The sequence below is a fragment of the Lactuca sativa genome, chromosome 9 (genome assembly GCF_002870075.4).
Source record: "Lactuca sativa cultivar Salinas chromosome 9, Lsat_Salinas_v11, whole genome shotgun sequence".
Taxonomy (NCBI): Eukaryota; Viridiplantae; Streptophyta; class Magnoliopsida; order Asterales; family Asteraceae; genus Lactuca; species Lactuca sativa.
In genome coordinates this window covers 176,292,905-176,319,897 of record NC_056631.2, presented here as the reverse complement: position 1 = coordinate 176,319,897, position 26,993 = coordinate 176,292,905, and the positions used below count along the sequence as shown (strand labels likewise).

The following is a 26,993-nucleotide window of genomic DNA, read 5'->3' as shown; positions in this document are numbered from 1 at the left end:
ATGTGAGAAAAGCAAGGGTGTCGGTGTGGAAAACAAATCTGAAAAGAGCAGTACATGTTTTAACAATATCAAACAGATTTGTTTCAATTGTGGTATTGGTGGTCATATAGCTAGGAATTGTCCTAATAGAATGTTTGTACATTGTATGTCACAAAGAGGAGAGAACGAATTTAGAGGAAGGTCTTTAACTAGAAGGTCCTCTAAAACTCTATCTCGGAATGATGATTGGAAGGATGATCGTAGTAGAAAATGGGGAGTTTTTCAAAGTAATAAAAAGGTCTTTCATAACAAAGTCCCGAACAGTCCGCCAAAACCAAACATGGCTCAGCCAAGATTGGTTTCATTAAGGAGCAACTCTGGGTCTTCAACCAATTCAGGTAGAAAACCCAGGTGCTCAAGGAAAACTGATAAAAATCCTATTTCAAAACCATCAGTGAGTGTTAGAAGACCTAATTATCAATGGCTGCCCAAAATAAGTTCCAATCCATCATCAGTATCCTCTAGAAAATTAGTAAATAATGATAAATCTGAAAAGACAACGGGCCAACCCAGAAAAGTGATGACCTGGGTTCCCAAATCTAAATGATCCCGCACATTTTGTAGGGACAGCTGCGGGGGAATGTCGTCAGACCTTGGTTCGTCGACAGCGGCCGCTCCCGACTAATGAAAGGAGATATCTCCCAACTGAACAACATTCAATCTTTTAATGGGGGATATGTTTCCTTTGAGGGTGGAGAAAGTGGCAAGATCACTCAGAGAGGAGCCGTTACAAATGGAGTGTTAAGTTTCGAGAATGTCAACTTTGCTCCTGAGTTTAAGTATAGTTTGTTGAGTGTGTCTCAGATATGAGACAAAGGCTATTCTACACATTTCACTGACAAGGAATGTATGATTCTCAAGCCAGTCTTTGTCATCCCAGAAGAGTGGATTCTTGTAAAATCTAAAAGGGATGGGAATGCTTACATTATTGATATGAATAGCAATCTTCCAGAACAAGTTACGTGCCTCTTTTCAAAGATCTTAGAACAAAATGCAATGTTATGGCACCGAAGACTCGGTCATACTAACGCCAAAAACCTAAATCGTCTTGCAAAGAGTGAGATGGTTCGTGGTTTACCTGTCAGAGACTTCATAACGTTTGAAAAGTGTGTGTCATGTGCCGAGGGTAAGCATCACAGAAAACCACACCGGCCAAAACAGGTTAACTCAATCAGTCAGCTGCCCCAATTATTACATATGGACTTGTTCGGTCCAGTCAACGTCCTTAGCATCAATAGAAGTTCATACTGTCTGGTTGTGATTGATGATTTCTCTCGTTTTACGTGGGTCTTCTTCATATCCAACAAATATGGGGTTGCAGAACTGATAAAGAAGTTCATAGTGATAATTGAGAAGCAAACCAACAATCGGGTGAAGGCACATCGTACCGACAACGGAACAGAGTTCAAGAATTTTATTCTTGATCACTTTTGCGCAGAAAAGAGGATTATGCGTCAATACAGCTCCGCTCACACACCTCAACAAAATGGTTTTGCTGAAAGGAGAAATAGAACCTTAAAAGACGTTGTAAGGACGATGTTGTGTGACTCCAAGTTACCAGTTTTCTTTTGGGCCGAGGCGATCAATACTGCTTGCTACATTCAGAATCATGTGTTGATCAACAAAGCTCAGATGAAGACTCCGTATGAGATTCTATATGGTCGAAAACCATCAGTCAGTCATTTTCGCGTATTTGGATGCCCTTGGACCCTTCTTCACCTAGAGTCCAACCCAAAGTTTAATGCTAAAGTCGATGATTGTTACTTTGTAGGGTATGTTGCACGCACTGCATATAGGGTCTACAATAAGAAGACGAAGCAGATTGTGGAATCCTATGACGTGCGCTGGTTAGAGGAGAACGAAACGGATGCTCGAGTGGGTTTGGATTTCTTATTTGATTACACATCGCTTTTCAAGTCCATAAATGTGTCTTCGGATAGCTCATCTGGGTCTTTCTCTGGTTTGAAGAATGTTTCTGAAGATGAAGACGAATAAGTTGTCTACAGACCCCCAACGGTATCCTCTTCACCATCTGAGGAGGAGTCCTCTGCTTCTCCTAAGGGGGAGTCATCTGTACCACCTGATAGTCCAAAATCTCTAGTTCAGAATGACACTCCTGATGCTGAGGCTACACCACTCACTCTTATTGAAAGAGAGTTCATGTCTAGAGATGCTTCTGCTGTCACATCAACTTTTATGGAACTACTCTTTCCTGAAGACATTTCTAATGAGTTTGTAGCAGAGTCATCCGGTGTGGGACAATCAGCAAACGAAGGAGGTGTCAATATTCACAATCTTCCTGTCTCGCTTAATGATTTCAGCTAGGAGATACCCTCAAGAATTCGACAGGATCATCCGATCGAGAACATCATTGGTCAGCTAGGAGATGACGTTAAAACTAGAAGTCAGAGTGGAGATGTTAATACATGTCTCTACTATTGCTTTATCTCTCAAATAGAGCCCAAGAATGTTGAAATGGCTCTGAATGAGCCCAACTGGGTAGATGCTATGCATGAAGAGTTGAATCAGTTTGAAAAACTCGGGGTTTGGAAATTGGTTGAGTTACCAAAGGGCAAAAAGTCTCTTGACACACGCTGGGTCTATCGAAACAAGCAGGATGATTTAGGGGCTATAGTGAGAAATAAAGCTAGATAAGTGGTTCGCGGGTTTTGACAAGTTGAGGGTCTTGATTATACTGAATTTTATGCTCTAGTAGCTCGCTTGGAGACTATATGTATCTTCCTTACATATGCCTCTTATATGAACTTCACGGTTTATCAAATGGACGTCAAGACAGCCTTCTTGTATGGCAAGGTGAAGCAAGAAATCTATGTTGATCAGCCCCCTGGGTTTGTTAACTCGAAGTTTCCTAATCATGTCTACAAGTTGGATAGGGCATTGTATGGGTTACATCAAGCTCCTCGAGCGTGGTATGTGACTCTTACAAAGAACTTACTTGAGCATGGATACTCTCGTGACACTATCGATCAAACTTTGTTCATCAAGCATGTTGGTAATGATCAGATTTTGATTCAAATCTACGTTGACGACATTATCTTCGGGTCTACCAGTCCGCAGCTATGCAAGGCGTTTGAAGGTGTTATGAAAAAGTGGTTCGAGATGAGTTCGTTGGGAGAAATGACCATGTTTCTGGGGCCTCAGGTCAAAGAAAATTTAACCGGAATCCTGCTACATCAAGCCAAGTATGTGGATGATATTCTTGAGAAGTTCGGGTTTTAAGACGCTAAGCCTGCATCGACGCCGATGGCTGAAAGACCTCTTCTGACTCCAGACACGGATGGTGAATCCGTAGATCAGACACACTACAGATTGATGATCGGATTGTTGATGTATCTTACTGCAAGCCGACCAGACATCATGTTTGCAGTTTGTCGATGTGCACGTTATCAGGCTAATCCTAAATTTTCACATCTTATTTCTGTCAAAAGAATTTTTCAGTATATTAAAGGTAGCCCAAAATTGGGTCTTTGGTATCCGAAAAATTCTGAATTTGATTTATATGCTTTTGCTGACAATAATTATGGAGGCTGTGAGCTTGACAGGAAATCTACTTCAGGAGGGTGTCAATATCTTGGAGATCGGCTGGTGTCATGGTAGTGCAAGAAGCAACACACTATCTCAACTTCAACAGCTGAAGCGGAATACGTTGATGCATCTGCCTATTGCTCTCAAGTCATATAGATCCAACATCAGTTGTTGGATTACGATTTGAATTATCTAGAAACCCCTATCTACTGTGATAATGAGGTTGCGATTCAAATTGCTAAAAATCCTGTTCAACACTCAAAAACCAAGAACATTGATATCAAAATTCATTTTATCAGAGACTGTTATGAACGTTCACTTATCCGGCTGGAACAGGTTCCCACTGCTAATCATGTGGCGGATCTGTACACCAAGCATTTTAACAAAGCTCGATTTGATGTGCTTATGGGATTTTTGAAAATGATTCGTTTTGAGGATTAATTTTATTTTTTACCTTTATACTTAGTTTAAGTTTTATACTTTATTTTTATTTTTTAATTCTTATCTTCTATTTTTTTATTTTTTTTTGGTTAGATTAGTTTAAATGTGCGCATTTTCGTGATTTCATTCTCACCCATGCACAAATTTATGGGGAGAAATAAACAAAAACCAAACAAAAAATTCAAAAATCAAAAATCTAAAAGATGTTACTGATAATCTTGCTTGTAGGTGATGTGTTGGGAAGTGATATTATCAAGCGATAATGCAATCTGAATCTGCGTAACGTACCAAAGCTAAATTGTCTACGCTCTGTGCTCAATGCGTCGGTAGGCACGAAAGATTCTAAATGGACTTGAGTAGGAATATTTGAACTTAAGGAATTCAAGGACTTGACAAATATTGAACTAGTTAGATCTGTTTAGCCTGATAACACGATGCTCGGATAGGTTGAGCAGGGAGATATAAATGAGAATCTACTGGTCACACTAAAAGAACCCGTATCTAGAACTGTGGATTAACTTTTCCTCGATGTGCGGATTCTGTCCTTAATTCCGGTATTGATGGGGTGACTGGGGAATTCCGATGAATTAGGTTTGTAGAAGGTTATTTTCTTTCTTTTTGTCAGTTAGCCATATGCTGCTTCCTCTGCATGATCGAGAGATCCGACCTGGACTGTAACATATGCAATTCTATCTCTCTGCATCTTCTTTCTATGCAATTCTTTCTATCTTTTAGCCATATATTGTCTCCTCTGCGTGACTCACAATCTGACCTGGTACACAGTATATGCATCAGTCTTTTTCTCAATCTCTCTAAAACTACAGCTAGTCATATGTTTTATCCTCTACGTGATTGGAAGAGATCCGACATGGATGTATAGCTTATGCATTCTAAAGCTATCTTCTCTCTTAATAATTGTCTGCTCACTTGGTGTAAGGAGTATTCTGGAAATTCTTGATTGCTGGAGCATATCAGGAAGCGGGAAACATGTTCTAGTACAATTAAAATTGAACACACACAAATTGTCTGTAGATCTCGCGGCTCAATTTAGGTGGACAACAATAACCCTGATCGTCGTCAGCTAAATGGTCCCTAGGAAATCTATCTAAGAATATAGAATCAAAATGTCTTGTCATTTTTAGTTTGTCCAAAATTATCACAAATTTTTCGTGTTTAAGTGGACCACAATACCGACGATCAATCAGACATACACATGAATATAAATGTACCGATATGTAGAATAAGGCTGTCTAACAATTTTGATCTTTAAGCCACAAAATTATATTCAGTGTTCGTTTAGATAAAGTTTACTCTATCTTGTTTTAAATTTTATTTTTATTTTATTTTATTTTGTAATTATCAAAATTTTAAATTTTAAATTTTGGAAATTGTTTTTTTTTGTTTTAATTTTAATTTTATTTTATTTTATTTTATTTTAATTTTATCTTTGAGTATGTCAAAATTTTAGAAATGTTTAATTTTATTTTTATTTGCTATTTTAATTTAATTTTATTTTTATTTTTAATTTCAATTTTTTATTTTATTTTTCTTTTTGTTAAGTTTTTATTTTGTTTTATTTTTAGTCTTATTTTAATTTTTAAAATCCTCAAAGTATTATTTTTGAAAACTTTTAAAAAAAATTAGACGGTGCCTTACATAGTGTGGAAAGCAGGTAAAAGGTCAAAGGTATTTATAGGGGGTTTACAGCCAGAAACCCTTCACTTCTCTGATTCCGGCCGCAAACACCCCTCTATTCTCTATCAACTTCGAAATTTTTTTGTTTAATTTTGTGAAATTACTCCATTCATCTCATAGGTAAGAGGATTCTGACCAAGGATATGCATTTGTTTCATGAAATCGATGAGTTTTGAGGCCAAAATCGAGGAAAATCGAATTGTCGGAGTTTACAGCCCAAGCTTACGGCCAAGAGTTTACGGTCGTAATCTCAGTTTACTGCCATTAGCTTACAGCCATGGGTTTACGACCGCAAACTCAAGTTTGACCGTAAACCCTATGTTGACTGTAAATTTGATTTTGATCAAAAGAATTTATTATTTTGGGCTAATTTAAAATTGATTTAATAAAATTAAATTAAAAAAAAATCTTTCATTGCTCAAATGTATTTCGTTTCTTATTTGGTATGTTTTAGTGCAGATCAAATGGCAGCTTTAAAGTTCGCAGACATGCACAATCTGGCAATGGTACTGGCAGATCCTCCGGTGGCACATGTAGAATTTAAGTCGATGATTCATGGACTAAGGGAATGTTGTCTGGCCTCCACCATCACCATGAACACCATCGTTTATGAGAAGATTATCAGAGAGTTCTGGCAGACTGCCAAAATGAGAAGAGATGATGATGGAGCAGTGATGGTAGATGTAGTCGTAAAAGGATGCAAAATTGTAATCGATGAGCAGTTCGTAAAAGAGACATTGCTGATCAATGACCTACCGAGCTTTCCCACGGAAATTTTAAAGAAGATGGGGTATGAAGGTGATTCTCCTATAGTGAAAAAGCTTCTGCCACCCTATTGGAGATTCCTAGCCCATGTGTTCGTGAGTTGCATCTCCGGCAGACGGTCTGGTGCGGATGAAATATCCCTGAGAAACAGTGGAGCGATTGTTTCTCTTGCTACAGGGATTGGATTCAACTTTTCTAGGTTTATCCTGGACGAGTTTGTAGTCAACATCAATGCCATCACTCGGGATACCTTCCTGATGTATCCTAGATTCATCCAGCTCTTCATCAACAAACAATTTCCTGACATGGTAAAGGAGGGAGAAACGCTTGATATGAACTCCTTGGGCCCTCACACTATTAGGCTCATTAAACAAAATCGCAAAGGGAAAGTTATTTTCAAGGACTATATCCATTGGTTAAATTCGGATGATTTGCTAAACCGAATGAAGCGTCCGAGTCCCACGTATCTTCTGATAAGATATCTTCGGAGCCTACTTCATCAGAAAAGGTGATCTCGGAAGGAGATGTGATCACGGTATCAGATCAAGAAGGGGAAGAGACAGTTGCTCCTAATGTATCTGTAGCTAAGGAGCATGACCTGCGACCTGTCCAAGTTGAAGGTGATTACAATGAAGGTTCTTCCAAGAATGCAGCGGAGTCTAATTAGTATGAAGACCTTGATCTTGCAGGCTTTGATAGATATGACATTACAACCAACTTTCGAAGCAATGATGACTTTCTGTCAAATGTCAACCTCAACTCATTGCTTGACAATACCAGTGATGTTGCTCACACGACAACGAAGATATGGGATCCTCAAGACGTTCTCGAGTCGACACCCATGTCTACAGATCAAGTGGTTGATTCTACAGCTCCAATGGTGACAGTTTCAGGGATTCCTCCCCTTGACGCTGTCTCACCAACTATTAAACCACTTCAGGTGATAATACAACAGACCAGACTTTACAGCCTCCACCTAAGAGAAGAAGACGTGATCCTAGGTTTAGGCCTTTGGATTTTGACTTATCTCATGACATGCCGATTACGCCAACTACTAGACCTGCTATCGTATCAACAGAACCATTTCATGGAGGTCCTAGCACCACTTTTGAGGCTGGTGGCAACTCTGTTCCACCAGTATTCTCTGCTCCTAGGATAGATCCTGATGATGCCTCTGTGCGATTAGCTTGCCATCTCGCTCAAAATGAAATTATAGATCCTTCTTCTCGTGGCAAAGGAATTTCTTTCGAAGAAGATCACCAAGGAGCAGATAAACCGTCAGTTGATGAACTTCAAGAGAAGATTAGTTTCCTGGATCAGAGGAACATTGAACTTGGTATTCAAGTCAATGAGTTATTGAATGAGAATGTCAAACTGAAATCTCAAGTCTCTGATCTTCAGGTGAAATAGGGTTTTCCTTCGATGAAGACTGCTGAGTCTGTTATCAAGCATTATCCTGATGTCATAGTTCCCAAGACTGGTCATCCTCTTCAGGTGGTGATGTGGCCTGCAACCAATCAGGTTAAACAAATTCATGTCCTTCAAAGTTACCCAGACGGGTCTCTAAGCTCCATGGAGTACTGGGTTTTTGACAAGGCTACAACGTCTGCTGTTATCAAGCTTAAAAATGGGTGCATTCGTCTGTATGATCGAAGGGATTTGTTCCAGTTCAGGAAGTGGGACATTCATCATCTGAGTACTTATCAAATAAAAGTTCCCGAGGATATTTTTGAGCAAGCTGCAAAAGAGTACACGCCTATGGTTGCTGAGATCATCAATAAATGTATGTGGAACGGGGCAATGGGGCAAGCAGATGTGATGGTGGTCGACAGAGATTAACTTCAAGCTAGCACCAAACCAAGGGGGAGATTGAAGGGTCCAATTAATGGTTTGGTCTAGGCTTTCGTTGTAATAGGTTCTTTTGTGTCGATATGCAGTTTTGGTAGTGTTGATAGTAGTTTACGGCCATGTTATGAGTTTACGGCCGTAAACCCAGAGTCAGCCCAAGTCCACTATATATAGAGGCTAGCTAGGTCATTTAATGGTTGTTGATGCCACAGAGTTCACGGTTGCTATAAACAAGTTGTACCAGACGTTTTCATTAATAGAAGTGTGTGCAAGCTTGTTCTGATTTTTGTTTCTACTTCATTCTTATTATTATTGATTGTTTTGTTTGTTTGATCACTGGTAAGATCCGTTTCAGGGCCTTACACGGAACACCATACACCCAGGTAGTTAGTTGTGAACTCAATGCAACTAACAACGAAGTAGAATACAATGCACTAATCATCGAACTACAACTAGCTAAGGATATTCTGATCAAGGATCTCCATGTGTACGTCGATTCACTATTAATAACTAACAATTTCAATGGATCCTATCCAGTCAAAGGTGAAAGATTAGCATAATAGTGTCAGATATTCAAAATGCTAGCCACAAAATTTAAAAATTTTAGTTTAATCCAAATTCCTAGAGAAGATAATGTCGTAGCAGACGCACTAGACAATATAGGATCTTCCCTTAGGATCCCCCCGAAGACCAAGATCCTAATAATCTACATAATGACCCCAATAATAGAAGATCTCACCGCCCAAGATCAAGCAGCTAGTATCACAACAATAGAAGATCCTGATCTCTAACCCCTCACCATATCCAACCCATCGTAGCATCGTTCATAATCCTGATCTAAACATTCACGATCTGCGACAATATACAAGATCCTATATCCAACCCATCGTAGAATACCTCCATAATGGTACAATCCAAAAAGGAAGAAAATAGTGACAAAGCATTCAGAATGAAGGTCTCATGCTTTGTGATGATCCATGGACTATTATGTTGGATTAGGTGTCTAAGTTCATAACTATTTCTGGTATGTACTTGACCCGGTTGACATGGTCCATTTGGGCTGCATGGCATCATGACACTTAGATAGACAAAATGAGAAAAGAACACTTATGGTTTATTAATATATTATAAGTTCTAATATATTAATAATATTATTTAATTAGTAGTGATAAATAATTAATTTGGAATTAATTTTGTGATCAAAAGGAGACTAATTAAATATATGGGGTTGATTGTGTAAATCATCCATTCTTATATAGTGGGCTAATGATCCATGGTTTATTGAATTGGGCTAAAACCCATAGGGTGCTCCATGGATAGTCCATGGAGGTTAAAACCCATGGATCATGGAGGAAATGGAAAGCCATGTCAATTAGGGTTAAGATGGTGTAACCCTACTTGTGACACACTATATAAAGACCCCATGGGCTACCAAAATCGGCACTAAGGGAAGAACAAGAGGGCTAGCCGATTTTTAGTGTTTGTGTACTTCTCTCAAAGTTATTCCAAGATTTGTGGTGTTGTGTGAAACACTTGAGGCATCACATTTGGGGTGTTAGGCTCAAAAAGTTCTTAAGGAATCCAAGCGACAAGAAAGGTAAGTTCTTCTACTAGCTTTTATGTTTCAAGTTCCCCATGTCATGCTAATTAGGTTAAGAACCTTTGAAAATACAATTTGCATGTATCTTAGTAAAATATAGATCCAATGTTTCTAGGGTTGCATGTACACCTTAGGAGTGTTAGAATGCTCAAAACCCTTTAGTGGTATCATAGCCTAGGCTTGTTTTCTTGATACTTGATACAAACACTACAAGAAAAAAGGCCTTTTACGACGCTCATTGCGCGTCGTAAACGGCTCAGACGACGCGCAAATGCGTGTCAAGGAAGGCCCTGTCATAAAGAGAGACGACGCGCTTTTGTGCGTCGTCTGTAGACGGCGCGCATTTACGACGCTCATTTACGACGCACAATTACGACGCGCGTTTACGTCACGCAATGCGTATCAAGAAAGGCCCTGTCATAAAGGAAGACGACACGCATTTGCGTGTCGTAACCTTACGACGCGCGTGTTAATGACACGCAATGCGTATCAAAAAAGCCCCTGTCAAGAAAGACCATGTCATAAATGAAGATGACACACATTTTTGCGTATCGTAATTTTAAATTTTTTTTAAAAAAAATTTATTTATGGATTTACTTATTTTCATATTAAATTTGCATTTCATGTCACATAATGGAAAATAAAATACCATATACAAGTAATACAATGCATTGCACAAAAGTTAATGTTATACAAATAATCATTCCAATAGTAGAAAAAATAATTAGATACAAGAAATATGAAAAACTTGAAATCCCTGAGATTAATAGTTCTAACAGAAACTTCATGTGAGATACATACAGTTGGACCAGTAAGCAAGGATGTTCCTGAATCCACAATAGTAGCACAAGAACACATATACATCTTCTGCTACTGTTGAAGGTCGTCATGATAGCTGTTATGATTTAAGCATATATAACAAAAAACCAATAAGTGACTATGAGAATTTAGATAGCGACAAATCCAATTTAAATGGACGAATGAGAAACAATGGACTTTAAAAACTTACATGTAACAAAATGATCAAAGGCTTCATGGTATGAAAAGGATACATATACACACATGTTGGTACCGGCTCACGGAGCTCTAATTCCTCAACAGATATGACCGTGCTTGTATCCGTGTGAACCATTGAATCATCTCCATATATGCCTAACCACCTTCTTCTTCTCCTTGCATCCTTTCCCCATCCATGGATTGTATCTCTTATACTTTGTGGAATTAATGTTGCCTAGCTTGTAATTCGTACCCATCTGTGTACAATAATACACTGTTCATGTTACTATATCCCATATCATTGCGACATTGTCATATAAGTGTCTGTATATGTCAGAGTCTCCCACATATTTTTGGATATTTTCATGAAAAAATCATACCTGGGTAACTAGGGCATAGAGTGGTGGGGTGATATACCTGCATAAGAATTGGCCCACAAACCTGGATAATGGAAACAAGAGATAAGAATACTTAGAGGTTTAATTTTGTATGAAATTCATGTCAAAATTGAAAGGAACTTCATTCAAACCCTAAAAACAGGTGTATGTACGCGAGCATGTGGTTCTTGATGAAAAAATCATTATAATTGAATTTCCACTAGAATAACAAAAGTGCATAGTTGATGTATAAATATATAATGACAACTTTTGAGATGAAAATATGTTAGGGGATTAAGTAGAAGAAATTACCCAGAACCAAAAGAAAGAAGCTAGCTCAAACGCTTTCTACATACGAATTGATCATGAGTTATGAAGTTGTTTTACTAGCCCTAAAAACAAACACTTGATGGAAATGAAGAATCAAATGGAAGGAAACTACACAAACCAGGAATTATTGTATGAATTCAGTAGGATAAGATTTGCAAAGCACCTGTAAGGTAAAAGTAAATAAATAAAATAAAATTTAAAGAGAATAAGTACTTAAAAGTATATTTGCTGTAAATAATAATCAATACCTCAATGGGAGTAAGCATCTTTTTTTCACTAATTTTATCATATTTCTGCTTAATTCTTGGTGCCAGCTTTTAACCCCTGCCATGGAAGGCTACAACAGCATACACATATTTCATAACATAAGCTAAGATGATGATGTATATGACTATATTCCACAGATTTCAGATTTTTAGTCATTTCACCACAGATTCATAGATTTCATCACAAATAAGTCACAGATTAAATACATTCAACTGATTCAAGTATAAAAATAAAATAAAAGAATGTAGAAGGATTGTAAGAAAAACATACCTCACTGCCTTTTGGTATTGTTTGCATAGCACGTACAGTTGCCATTCTGCCTTCAAATACAAGAACTGAATTTGGAGAGCAGCTGTAAAATCAAAGTCATTTGTTAGTTGATGTGAGTGAAGTTTCAAAGAAGAAAATACCATTTTTACCCCTAAAGTCACCTGTGATTTATAATGGAAATGAAGGGATATAGTCTAGTTCCAAATGGTATCAGCTCACTGTCACAAATTGTATGTGTATTGCATGCAAGCTATGTGCGATTAAAATAATATGTATTATAAAATTATATAGAAATTATTCTCATTTTGTTTTTAAAAAAATAGAAATGTACCTTGGAGAAATTCTTTGCAATCTCTTTAATATTGAGAGTAGACCACTGGAGTATTATATTAACAAGACTTGCCGTTTGTGCGTATAACACCAACTGCTTCTCTTCAACTTCCGAGATAGCTTTATGAAAATGTGTATTTTATATTCATACATATGATTACATTATTCATTAAAAAAAACATATACATACATCTTCCCCTAAAATGTTATTACATGATGTTGGCCACTTCATTGATGGATCACCAAGAGGAAAAACAACAACTAACCTAAATGTTCCATGATGTGCCGATACTCATGTCCTGTAACTTTAAATAATAATAAATATTAATTTGAAGTAGTGATAAGTTATTAAATCAAACATACCACACCAACACTGTTTTTGACAAGATTGCCTCTGTTTTCTGCACTTGCTTGATGTAGCATCTGTTTCACAACCAATCACCCCATGCTGCAATACAATATAATAATATATTAACAAGAATACCAAAATGGCTAAAAGAGAAATTCTTCTGTTTTTTCTCTTTCATTCTTAATTAAATATTTCAACCTATGAGTTACAAATACAACAGGTCGATCTCCAATACGTGCTGCAATAAGCTTTTCCAACAGCATCGAGCTAACTTCCTACAAAATTTCACATTCCAATTTATTTACATTTCCAATAACCAAACATCTCCAAATCTCATTTATTTTTTAAATCTATTTCTAATAACACACCACAAACCTGAAGAGGCAAGCTTGATCCAGACCATTGTGTAAGATTCGTCTGCAAAACAAAAGATATAACTCAAACTTCATTTACAATTTACAATCATGTTTTTATACAAAACCAATTTATAATTTTATGTAATCACAAACCTTGTGCATCATATGCTTCAATTGCTGATAATTTCTCATAATCATCACTTAATAAAAAGCGGCGTAACAGAGGAATTATGCCATAATCGATTATTTTCTTTTGAGAAAATAAATCATCACTGCAGATTTCTGTCATTGCTTTGATACCCTTTAAAGTTGCAAGTGCAGAATCTAAAGCATTCACTTTAGGGATATTTCCTTTCTTTAGTTTTTTGTATGTGTTAATAAATGGTTCAAGGGTAAGAAAATATTCCAAAGCAAATGAATCACCATTGACTGCTAAGTTGACCACAGCACTAGCCAATTGGTTCACACTTTGGGTACCAGAAAGTACATTTGCCTGATCGATTTGTGTCTGCAAGAGAAGGGTATTTCCGTAAATTACCATAAACAAAAAAGAAAAAAAAAGTAACAATGATACAAACCTTGACTTTGTCCCTAGGTTGAGCACTCCCTTTAAGAGATAACTTTCTGGATTTGAGAATGTCTGAAAGCATAATAGCTAACCAACCTTGGGAAATGGGAATGGAAGAAGGCCCATAGTCTTCACAGATACGAGAAAGGATTGTGATTGCAGAAGATCTAATAGCATCAGATGAAGTTTCCCTAAATACCCATGGAAGTAGAATGCAAGACCACTTTTGTCCTTCTTCAAGAGACAAACGCATGTCCCCTGAACAGAGTGATTCCGACCGTTTTGCTAATGATTCTTGAACAGAATTATGATTCATAGTCCTTTTAGCATTCTTGCTGCAACAAGCATGCTTCTGCCTTTTGAAGGGTCAGAAATGTCAAATGAACTTCGCCTTGGGTGCTGCTTTCATGAAAATGCTATATCAATATGATAAAAAGTTATTCTGGATAAACTTATATACATTAGAAAATTAATCAAAATCCTAACTTCCCAAACAAGCTATGATTATGTTATTTATGCATGTAGCTTTAGTAGGGTGGACAAATAGCACATCTAATAATTGTTGCTTAAACTACAAAATCAAATACTACTTATTCTGATACACCAATTAAAGGAGAACTCACTGAGTCCGGTTGGAGCTCATTCAACATTAAGGATTTAAGGCCACTAACAGGATTACTAAATCAACAATTAAGAATATAACTATAAGCTACTTTTTGAGGCACACCATTACTCTTGCATTTACTAACACAAGAAACAGCAAAAGAGAATATGGTGTTGTCCAATGATGACAGAATTATACCTTTTTGGATTGATGAGGTTGAGCAAAGAATATGAACCTGAGAAGATTGGGAATGGCATTAGGCTTCCCAAGAACTGCCTCCGACACATTAGGGTCAGCAATCAAGTACGCTAAAGCCCTAGCCGACTCGGCCTGAGTCCCATAATTTCCCCCTCCGGACAATGCCACCGACTCTAATAACCAATCCAACACCACACCACCACCAGCACCAACAATCGCAGCCCTCCGACTCTCATTTGCCGCCATAATATCCGCCAATAACGCCGTAACCCTAACCTCAAACCCTGACCAAACTTCATGGTTAGCCGAAGACAAAACCGAACGAAGAGATTTCCATAGAACCGACGCCGCAACGCCGGTATGCTTCATCGTATTCACAACTCTCTTAAACGACTCCTTCGACCGGTCAATCGCGTGTTCGAAATCATCAAGCAAACGTTTCTTCTTTGCTTGTTCTTCCTTAATTTCGCTGTCATCAAATATGATAACGGATGATGCAGCAAGAATTGCGGCAGCGGATATTACAGTCGCGGATAATGCAAAGCGAGAAGTGCCTGATAGAGGAGATAGAGTCCTAGGGCGGAGGCGGTGGAGAACCAATGGCGGTGGCAGAAGATCATCTTGTGAATGTGAACTGTTGAGGAGTTGCAGGTAATCGGTTGAGATGATGGTGGAGCTTTTCCCTTGACGCAAAACTCTCCATGGTATCAAGCTCAATCTCTGTAGCCCTAGTTCCAACAATAGTCGATTTTTGGTATTTGATTGAGAGAGAGAGAGAGAGAGAGAGAGAAGAATGATTGAAAGAAGGTAGAGGAGAGCATGGCGGGGTTTTTAATTTTTTCAGAATTTCATTTCCCCCTTTACCCAACTATTAAAGGATGGAACGCGCGTTCCATTAAAAAATATAAAGCGACATCCTTAGACGACGCGCATTTTATTATAGGTGCCCTCCGTGTTTTTTTTAGACACTAATTTAAGGGCGTGCAATAATGCGTGTCTTCTATCCTTAAATTTTTTGAAGAGATGACATTTTTCTAATGTCACTCTCCTTTGCGTAACATAGATCAATGAGCGTCGTATTTTGCGCGTCGTAAAAGGCCTTTTTTCTTGTAGTGAAATTGTTGAAGAAACTCATAATTTCTGCATTTTGTTGAGTGAACTCGCCGAGTCCATGGGGGGAATCGACGAGTCCATGTATATATTCATCCTACTCATCGAGTAGGTTCGTGCACTCCACGAGTAGGAGGCCCAGAGTGCAGTTTTTCGAGTTTTGCTGCTGGAAATGGACTAGAATTATTACCCTAAACTGTTTTGGACTTATAAGACCTGTTTTTGATGTGGTAATGATTATGCTAATCCATTTACAATGGTTATTATCAAAATTTCAAGTTTTATATGTGTTTATATGATGCTTGATATTTTTGATATGAATGCTCATACACTTATGAGTTTGGTAGATCATAGGAATTATTTGCACAATTGTTTGTTACTTTAATACTTGATCTAAATGTTTTTAATGGAATCCATAATTTGTCATCAAGTTATGGATTACCGAAAGTCTTTCTTTTAAAGTCCATTAAAAAACACATAAGTTATATAAAATGAAGAGTCTTCATTTTAATAAATCATTAACTCATAAGTTTTGAAGTTGAAAAGTTTTGAATAGTTACAAAACTTGCCCTCAAGTTTTGTAACATGTAAAGTCACTTTAGAAAACTTTAGTTCCATCTCCTAGAATTTTAAAAGTTAAAACTCAACCCTTATACTTTATAATATTATAAGATAATATATATATATATATATATATATATATATATATATATATATATATATATATATATATATATATATATATATATATATATATATATATATATATATATATAAGAGCAAGTTGTTTTACCGTTAGTAGGCCTCATTCACGAAGTCGGTCTATAAAGGGGGGGGGGGGGGGTATAAGGTTGTTGCCTATAAAATGGCAGCTTAATGGGTGTCCACTGTCACCCACCACTTCCTTGACCGGTGGAGGGTCGTTAGCCGAATGGGCAGGACAATGACTTTAATTTTCATTAAAAGTATAATGACTATTAAAAAGTAACTAAATGTTTTATAAATTCCCAATCTTAGTTACTTTAGGAAAATGTGAATTTTGTGCTAACCCATGAAATTTCACTTTGCACCTTGCTTAAGTCGTTAGTGGAGCGTGTGTGGTTAACCAGTACACTAACTTGGATTTAACAAGGTTGGTAAAGGGTGGATTAAGGTTTATCATAGATCGGTGGAGCGCGTGTGGCTAACCGACACATCGATTAGATGATAAACATTAAGAGTACCAAGTAATTTGCATGGTTATTCACACCTTATTTTGTGATCCTCAGCATCCCATTCACAAAACATGAATGGAACAATCGAGATTGAAACATGCCATTGAAAAGTTCAATGGATCTCAATAGAATCTAGGAGTTTGAATAACCAATTAAAACCTAGTAATTCATTTTGTTTTTCATGGTGGAAATTGGAGAATCGTCATTCACCTACCTTCAAATATTTTATAGCTTGGATTACGGCATCCCTCTTCTAAGTTATAAAATATTGTGTTGGGTCCTAGCCTTAATATTACATTTGGGTGTCTTATTAACTAAAATATCTTTATATCTAATCTAAACTTGTCTTTCTTCCTTTTCAGATGTCTTCCAACAATGTTGCTTCTGGCTCAAACTCTACTGGCTCCATCTCTCTCATGAACCTTTATGGGAGACTTGTCTTTGATGGGACTAACTTCAATGATTGGATTAAGAACATAAGGATGGTCACTCGCTATGTGGACAAGGAATATGTCCTTGACAAGGAGCTGAAGGATCTCGATGAGTCTACTTCTACTCCCGAGGAGATCGTTGACTTTAGGGCACATGAGAGAGATACTACCAAAGTGGCATGTATCATGTTTGCCATGATGACAACCGAGCTCCAAAAGTCCTATGAGGACTTTTATCCTAAGATGCACCAAGATTTGATGGACAGATACCATCAGAGTGCTCGTCAAGAGCGATTTGAAATAATCTCCTCCATGATAACAACCCGAATGAAAGATGGTAAACCCATCACGGGCCACATGTAGAAAATGCAAAGGTTTGTGGACCATCTTGTGAAGTTGAATGTGAACTTCCCCGAGGAGTTGGCTATTGATATCATACTGCCCTCCTTACCTTCTTGTTATGATCAATTTCGAATGACCTATCATATGAACAAGGAGGATGTTTACATGAGTCAGACAGAGGGTTTTATCAGTGCAGAGTACCCAAATAGAGTGTGTAAGCTTGAGAAATCCATCTATGGATTGAAACAAGCAACTCGCAGATGGAATCTTTGTTTCGATAATAAAGTCAAAGAGTTTGGATTTTCGAGGAGCGAAGATGAATCTTATGTATATGTCAAGGCTAGTGGGAGTATAGTTAGCTTTTTGGTATTGTATGTGGATGACATACCACTCACAGGAAATGACATCCCAACTCTGCAGGAAGTGAAGTCCTGGCTTAGGAAGTGTTTCGCTATGAAGGACCTTGGAGAAGCTGCCTATATCATAGGAATAAGGATTTTGACAGACAGGAGTAAGAGACTAATTGGACTTAGTTAGAGTACCTACTTAGATAAGGTGCTGAATAGGTATAACATGCGGGACTCCAAGAAAGGAGAGTTATCTATCCAGAGTAATGCCAGATTGAGTGAGACTCAGAGCATGAGTACAGAGGCTGAGATAGTTGAGATGAGTCGTGTACTATATGCTTCCACTGTATGCTCGATCATGTATGCTATGACTTGTACTCGTCCTGATGTGGCCTTTGCTTTGAGCATGGTCAGCAGATATCAGGGGAACCCTGGAAAGGCTCACTGGACTACATAAAGAACATTCTTAAGTACCTATGGAGGACTAAGGATTGGGTCCTTACCTCGATGGGAGTAATGACTTGAGAGTAGTTGCGTATAGTGATGCTAGCTTCCAGACTGATAGGGATAATTTCCGCTCTCAGTCAGGCTAGGTCTTTACCTTAAACAGAGGAGCAATTACTTGTAAAAGTTCCAAGCAGGAGACAGTCTCTTATTCGACTTGTGAATCAGAGTACATAGCAGCAAGCGAGGCAGCAAAGGAGGCACTATGGCTGAAGAACATCATTGGAGACCTTGGAGTAGTACCAGCTATAAAGGAGCCTATGGAGATTTTCTGTGATAGTGAAAGTGTAGTTGCCTTAGCTAAGGAACCAAGGGATCACGGAAGCTCTAGACACATCGACAGAAAAAATACCATTTTATTAGACATCGAATAGAAGAAGGACTCCTCATGGCAAAGAGGACATCATCGGATGAGAACCCAGTAGATCCCCTCACGAAGGGAATGGGTAGGGTTAAGCATCTTTAGCATGCGAGGCGCATTGGGCTAAAGGATGATATTAGTTTCAGATATTAGATAGCTTTTGAAATTTTTAAAGTGTAATTGACATTTGATGATAAATAAAAGTTGTTGTTTATTTATAAGTAAAGTGTTGCTATCTTCTATTAATCGTTTACTATCGCTTCATTTTTGCATGTTTTGACTTATAAAATCATTATGTTATGGTATATCATATTATTTAAACTATCCACATTCAATCATACTTTGGAAGTAGGTAATGAGGCAAGCCTGTCATGAAGGGTCTGTAGTTTGTCTGGGACAAAGGGGCTGCAGTGTTCATGAGTACTCCTGTAATTATTGATCAATACTAATTAAATAATATTATTAATTTGGAATTAATTTTGTGATAAAAAAGAGACTAATTAAATATATGGCGTTGATTGTGAAAATCATCCATTCTTATATAATAGGCTAATGATCTATGGTTTATTGAATTGGGTTAAAACCCATAGGGTCCTCCATGGATAGTCCATGGAGGTTAAAACCCATGGATCATGAAGGAAATGAAAAACCATGTCAATTAGGGTTTACATGGTGTAACCCTACTTGTGACACACTATATAAAGACCCCATGGGCTACCAAAATCGACACTAAGGGAAGAACAAGATGGCTAGCCGATTTTGAGTGTTCGTGTACTTCTCTCAAAGTTATTCCAATAGTTGTGATGTTGTGTGAAACACTTGAGGCATCACATTTGGGGTGATAGGCTCACAAAGTTCTTAAGGAATCCAAGAAACAAGAAAGGTAAGTTCTTCTACTAGCTTTTATGTTTCAAGTTCCCCATGCCATGCTAATTAGGTTAAGAACCTTTGAAAATACAATTTGCATGTATCTTAGTAAAATATAGATCCAATGTTTCTAGGGTTGCATGTACACCTTAGGAGTGTTAGAATGCTCAAAGGTCTTCATCATTTCTCCTTGGCCGTTCTTGAAATGGTGAATGGACATATTTAGCAAATTGCCCAAGGCACCTGGTGGAAAAGTCTTCATGCTAGCAATGATAGACTACTTCTTAAAATGGATTGAAGTTGAGGCTTTTGTTCAAGTAAGGGATAAGGAACTTGTCTCATTCATCAAGCGCAATATCCTGACAAGATTTGGGATCCCGGTAGAAATCATATGTAATAACGGATCCCAGTTCATCAGCAAAAAAACATGGGACTTTTGCACCATGTAGGGAATCAAAATGATAATGTGCACCCCAATTCACCCTGAAGCTAACGCACAGTCAGAATCCAATAATAAGATCATAGTGAATAACCTAAAAAGGAGATTAGATGAAAAGAAAGGCAGATGGGCTGAACTTCCTTTCGTTCTATGGGTAGATAGGACTATAAAAAAATGTAAACATGTCAAACCTCATACTCCTTAGTATTTGGAGCAGAAGTTTTGATCCTAACTGAAGTGGTGATTCCAACAATAAGATACCAACTTCGAACTCAAGACTATAACTCTAGGATCCTGGCTTAGGATCTTGACACCGTTGATGAAATAAGGGATCTCGCCAAGATCCACATCACTGCCCATTAACAAAAGATTGATAAATATTACAATAATAATATTAAGGCTAGGACACCAAGGATCCTAAAGGAGGGAAACTGGCACCCAAGTGGGAAGGGCCTTATGTTATTGATTGAGAAGTAGAAAAGGGGGCATATTGGCTAGCTACTCTAGAAGGGACTATCTTGCCAAGATCCTGGAATGCCATACATCTGAAAGCATACTTCATATAAGTCAAGTTCACCATATGTTACTACAACAAAAGACAAGGTATGCACCTATCCCTTATCCTCGCTCTCCTTTTGATGATCTTTTTCTCAAAATCATTACTGACTTAAGCATCGGATGGGCATTATCCAAGCTAATGCCCACCCCAGGCTAACATTTTCAACATGAAAATAATTAAAGATCTTGAGAACCATGAATAGAGATTTATCATCTCTCCTGCGATCAAGGGTACCTAATCCTCTCTAAGGTTTAAGGAGTTAATGACCTTTTCATCTGTGTTTGGTTTTCCACACCCCACTTGAATGTATAATATCTAACTATGGAATGTAGATAAGGGGATCATTCCATGGTTTTGTGAAGTGGCAACACTCTTATCTCTGAACATATGTTGTGATACTAAGCGGAAATCTATGGTTTATAACATTAGCATGTTATCTTACGATTTGGGATCTTCCCCGGTATTCTAAGTTGGGATCCTCCCAAGTGTTCTAAATTGGGTTCCTCCCCAGTATTCTAAGTTGGGATCTACCCAAGTTATATGAGTTGGGATCCTCCCCAATATTCTAAGTTAGGATCCTCCCAAGTGTTCCAAATTAGGATCCTCCCCATTATTCTAAGTTAGGATCTTCCCCAGTATTCTATGTTGGGATCCTCCTCAGTATTCTAATTTGGGATCCTCCCCAGTGTTCTAGGTTGGGATCCTCCTTAATACTCTAAGTTGGCATCTTACCCAACATTTTATGTTGGGATCTTCCTCGGTATTCTAAGTTGGGATCCTCCCCAGTGCTCTAAGTTGGGATCCTCCCCAGTGTAGTAATTTAGGAATTTCCCTAGTATAATATGAGTTGAGATCTTACCCAGGGATGTATCAAATCCCAAGATTGTCGAATACTTAGGTTTTCTTCAAATTTAGAATTTCAACAAAAAAATCAAAAAGATGACTAAAAGAATGGTTGATGTTTAAGGAAGGGAATTTGAAAGCTATCATCATGTTCTATCTATCCATGTCTTCTATTCTATGTTTACTAAAACATTACACCTAAAGTTTTCCTCTAAAAAGATCCTCCTACTTTTTTCTCCTCATAGACTTAGGATCCTAACTATTTCAAGATCCTACTCAAATTATTATCAATCTCGGACTTTTAAGATCCTAATAGTTTTTATAAACCCTAAACGATTTAGGATCCTAATCATCTTAAGACTCTTAGAAAAACATGCTCTGATCCTATTTCTACAAATCATTCGTGCAAAAGAGTTAATAAAACTAAAGCATAAGAGATTAAAAGGGTTGCCCACCAACCTAAAAAAACATTTGTTTACAGACCAAAAATGAAATTTGTTTTTAATTAATCAAACTTATGTATCTAAGGTTTGATCATCATCAGCCTCCTTTTTCTCTTCCTTTCCTCCTTCATTCTCCTTCGTCTTCTTTGTAAGATCTTGACTGGCATTAACATGCTTGCTAGTAAACTTGGCCAGGGCATCATGCCAACCGGGCACATTCAAGGATTCTGTGTTCCCTTTCTCCATATCCTCTGCTATCTTGATCTTTGCTTCCAAATGGTTTCGGAAACACTTCTCTTAAGCTCGACGATCACATCTTCGATCTCTTGGTCATGCTCCTCCTCTTTCTTTGCCTTATACTTGCTCATCCTCTCTACCCTCGCCAGAAGACCCTTGTTGGTTGCCTTCCAGATAGCCTCCTGCTCTTTCAATGTGCACTCCGCCTGCTCAACCCTGAGCTTCAAATCCTTAGTGGATCAGGAAACATGATCTAGAACCTAAGAAAGAGTGCATTTAGTAGATTGAAAAGACAGAAAAAAGGAAAAAGAGAACTCAGAAGTGATTACAGCTTGCGAGAAGGAAATCAACTTCTTCATGGCTTCCTCGGTCCCCAGATTCTCCAGGCTAAGATCTGGGATCTCAGATGGATTTCTCTTCTTGAATTCGGGAGTCTTCATGGATAGATCGATCACAACTCTCTTTGGGGGATGAAGATAAGAAGTTTTTTCCTTCTTGACCAAAAGCTAACTACCTGACATGGCTTCCTCAACGTTAGAGAGTGCAAAGTGAGCACTAGAGAGAATAACCTTGGATCCTAAAAATTACATAGGATCTTCATGAGTTCAAGATCCTAAACTAAAATAAATAAAGAAAGGATCCATACAAGTAGACATCGGGAAGCTAGTGGATGAACTCTCTTGGAAGCTAGGTTACTCAGACTTGAAGGTTCTTTCGATTTCGGGTAAGGGAAGAAAATTCTCGATCTTCTCTTTGGTTTCCTTTGTGGTAGGAGTAAGTTACGCAAACTTGGTGGCTACATAAAGTCAAACAAAATAAAAAAAAACGGTGAATTTTGGGTTCCTTAACATAATCAAAATTTTACCCTTTTTAACCCAGTTCTTTCCAGGCACCATCATTTCATTTTGTTTTCAGAATTAGGTGTCTTTTTGGGTTTGACATTAAACAGGAAACGAGAAGATCCAAAGTTGAAAGATCATAGACATGGACAAGCTTAGCCAAACCAATGTTAAGATCCATGAACTGATTCAACCAATCAATCCAGAAAAGCATCCTCCATATCACAGACATAGCTTGGATGTAAGAAATTTTCCTGACCTCGAAGAATTTAGAGACAACACCTTAAAAAGGTTAAGTCAGACCTAAAGAAAAAGGATACTCGGGAAATCAAACATAAGTACCAAAAATGAAGTCAGGTTGGATCAGAGCATTAAAAGGCTTAAAGATGGTACTGGTAAGAAAATCCTCATTCTCTCTCAAGGATCTGATGTCATCTTTGTTAAATGAACAAGCCTCCTCATATGCTAGGATCAGTGGCGGAGCTAGATGGGGCGTTGGGGGTACTATAGTACCCCCAAAAAATTGTTTTATATATATAAAAGACAAAATTGCAAAACTGGTCCCTGTAGTATGCATTTTTTTTGGGGTTTCAGTCAAAACCTTGACTTTTTTGGGTTCATGGTCCTTTTGACCTAATTTGTATGTAAATTGGTCCCCCGACTTAACTTCCGTTAAGTTGTTGCTGTTAACCCCCTCATGTGCCTCCCACATGAGGGTATCTTTGTCTTTTCACTTTTAAGGGACCATTTTTGCATCTAAAAAATATATCTTCTTTATTTAAAAAAAAATTAATACCTATTTATTTATTTTAATAATTAAAAAATAAAAAGGTCTCTCTCTCTCTCTCTCTTTCTCTCTCTCTCTCTCTCTCTCTCTCTCTCTCTCTCTCTCTCTCGCTAAAAAGAAAACACACAATTACTCAAGCCCCAAACACTTCTTCCTTGTTGTGTTCATGTTTTGGAGAAGATATCAATCCCACCACCATCATCGAACCTATAAGCCAACTGGGTACTCAATTTTTGTTGAAGTTCAGCAAGCGATACCCACCCAGGAACACGATTTCAATCTAATATCTCCATTTCCATTGAAGATATAATAAAACCATCTGATTGCCTTCTTTTATTCACAACCAGTTCTTCTTGACAACAATTTGTGCCACTGACAGAGTGTCTTCTTCCTTCTAACCATCCAAGGTTGAGTTTGTAATTCATGGGTTTGGAGACTTGTGATTCTTAATCTAAAATAGACCATTTTTTCCACTTTTTAATCGATCTTAATCTCTTTTGAGTGCTACCGTGTTCAGAAGTTTCATCACTTGATACAGAAGGATTAAGCCATTCAACAGAAGCCGGGCTTGAAGATATATCAGAAGTAAAAAAAAAAAGTCGAATTTTGAAGCTCGTTTTAGAGACAGGAATTGACCCATCTAAGATAAACAAGCTCATCGACTTCGTTCAATCGGCTTACCTGTAGATCTTCAACTTGTTTGCATAAATCTTTGTTCATTAGTCGTATTATGGATGCTTCGGATTTGATCTTTTGGATAAATTCATTCTGTCAATCGTTAAAAGTTAAACCAAAACTAAATTGTAAGAAATTTAATGAAGTAAGAATTTGGAAGAGGTTACGCACCTCAGAATCTTTTGCTAAGGAAACTAGTTGAGACTCCATTGATAAAATCCTGCAACAGACACTTCTCTTTTGAAGATGAAGCTCAACATTCAGTCATCTTAATTTAAGAACATCTACCTCAACATTGTTAACAACTCCCTTCTCTAGATTTTCTTGTAACTGATGAGAATTCAACTATTCAGAGAGACTTGTGTTTTCTGATTCTAGCAAATCGATTTTTCTTTTATGAGAATCGATTTCACTCCAAGGTCGGAGATGGGTAAGTGGCAACGAACTCGACTGTGTTCATCGTAACGATTTCATAGAGAGCTTGACTGGGTCCAAGATTCAAACTCAACAAGAAACCACACGAATCTGAACAAGACAAATTCTGTGATGGCGACGAATTCAGCATCACATAAAATGGCTAACTCTTGTGCTTTCTTCAGTAACCCATTCCGTCTCTTTGAGAATGTCACTTGCCTACTGGTTGAGTTGTCTATTCTCCTAATTGCAATCTTTCCTCTACCCATCTTCCCCCTTATGTTATATGTTGTTCTTGTTGCTAGGGCTTCGTGATGTTAACAAGTGAGAGAGAGAGAGAGAGAGAGAGAGACCTTTTTATTTTTTAATTATTAAAATAAATAAATAGGTATTAAGTTCTTTAAAAATAAAGAGGATATAGTTTTTTTAGATGTAAAAATTGTCCCTTAGGAGTGAAAAGACTAATATACCCTTATGTGGGAGGCACATGAGGGGGTTAACAACAACAACTTAACGGAAGTTAAGTCGGGGGACCAATTTTACATACAAACTAGGTCAAAAGGACCATGAATCCAAAAAAGTCGAGGTTTGGACCGAAACCCCAAAAAAATGCATACCACAGGGACCATTTTTGCAATTTTGTCAATATAAAAAATATTATTTGTAAATATGTTTCATGTTATTGTAACCCCAGCTAAAGAGATTATAACATGTTTTTTAATGACCGATATTGGATAACTACATATAATATATTGACAATGTTTATACCCTTATATCTAAATTCCTAGTTAAAAAATAAGTTAGGACCAAACGCACAAATTACCCAAACCACAGGGACCATTTGTGTAATTTACTCTTATATTTTCGGTATGTTCAAATCTAGGTAACTATTTTTTTTATACACATCTAAGTAACAAACTTTTTAGAAGTGTTCACATATGATCATTATGACCGGATATAACCTGCTATAGTCGGCCATAATAGTCATATGTAAACACTTCCAAAAACTTTGTTACCTAAATGTATAAAAAAAAGATAATTACTAAGATGTAAACAAAACAAAAAGTTAATTATATTAATAAGTTTATTTCCCATAAAATTATCTATTTATAGATACTTGTTATGGATGGCAAAAAGTTGTTATATAAATTCCAAAAATCATAAATCGTAACGGTAAACAAATAGCAAAATTGTTGTTAACAGTACACGCTAAAAATAAAGCCTAAAACTACGTTAAAATTGTATATACAGTGTTAAAATGATTCTCAAACATATAATTATATAACTATTAAAACAAAAACTATAAAACAAAAAATAAATAATGATACACCAAAAAATAACTTTTATTTAACTTTCTTGTATCCATATCATTACATTTTTTTCTCATATTAATCCACCTACTTTACATCCCATGCTCATAAAATTACTATAATAAAATCATAGTTATTTATGTAAAATTTGGCTTGATACATAACATAAGAAAAACATTCATTTTTGTACAATATTTTTTTTGCTGCTTTTTTTTTTTATGTTAACAAAAGATTTTGACTAATATCACCAAAATCAATGTTTTACATTAAATATATATATTTTTAATAATAATAAGATTTTTAGTTATCAACATACAACGAATGAGAAGGCAAACGGCAACAAGTTGCGCCGCTAAACCCTTTTGTATGGTAAAACTAATTCTTTTGAAGACTACATCAATAGATCTAGGGATATAACATTGCTATGCATGATCCGTTGTAGTCTACTAAGAAGCTCCACCGCAAGGAAACCAAACGTATCAAATGCAAATAATATGAACGCGTATTGATTTTCCATACACAGTTTCTCATGTTTCGTGACCTTGCATGTAGCAGCTTCTAATGCAGCATATCCCGTCGTGAAACCCTCGACCCTCAAGCTTACGAGAGGGGATACCACTGTAAGGTCCTCACATGTGTGTTTCCCTCCAACTCATTCAAAAATCAAAACGTCAGCTGGTCTAAAGGTTGAT

At 37.2% G+C, this 26,993-nt stretch overlaps 1 protein-coding gene across 1 annotated transcript; it reads right to left on the bottom strand.

Moving 5' to 3' along the window:
* Nucleotides 1-12,951: 12,951 nt before the first annotated feature.
* LOC111916937 (uncharacterized) lies at nucleotides 12,952-25,260 on the bottom strand. Its single transcript, XM_052767845.1, has 8 exons — nucleotides 25,114-25,260; nucleotides 24,749-24,814; nucleotides 24,584-24,670; nucleotides 14,580-15,299; nucleotides 13,788-14,129; nucleotides 13,363-13,717; nucleotides 13,229-13,270; nucleotides 12,952-13,128 (listed from the first exon to the last, which is right to left on the bottom strand). The coding sequence occupies exons 1-8, from the start codon at nucleotides 25,258-25,260 to the stop codon at nucleotides 13,121-13,123; spliced, it is 1,767 nt and encodes a 588-aa protein (XP_052623805.1). The 3' UTR covers nucleotides 12,952-13,120.
* Between the last annotated feature and the right edge of the window lie 1,733 nt (nucleotides 25,261-26,993).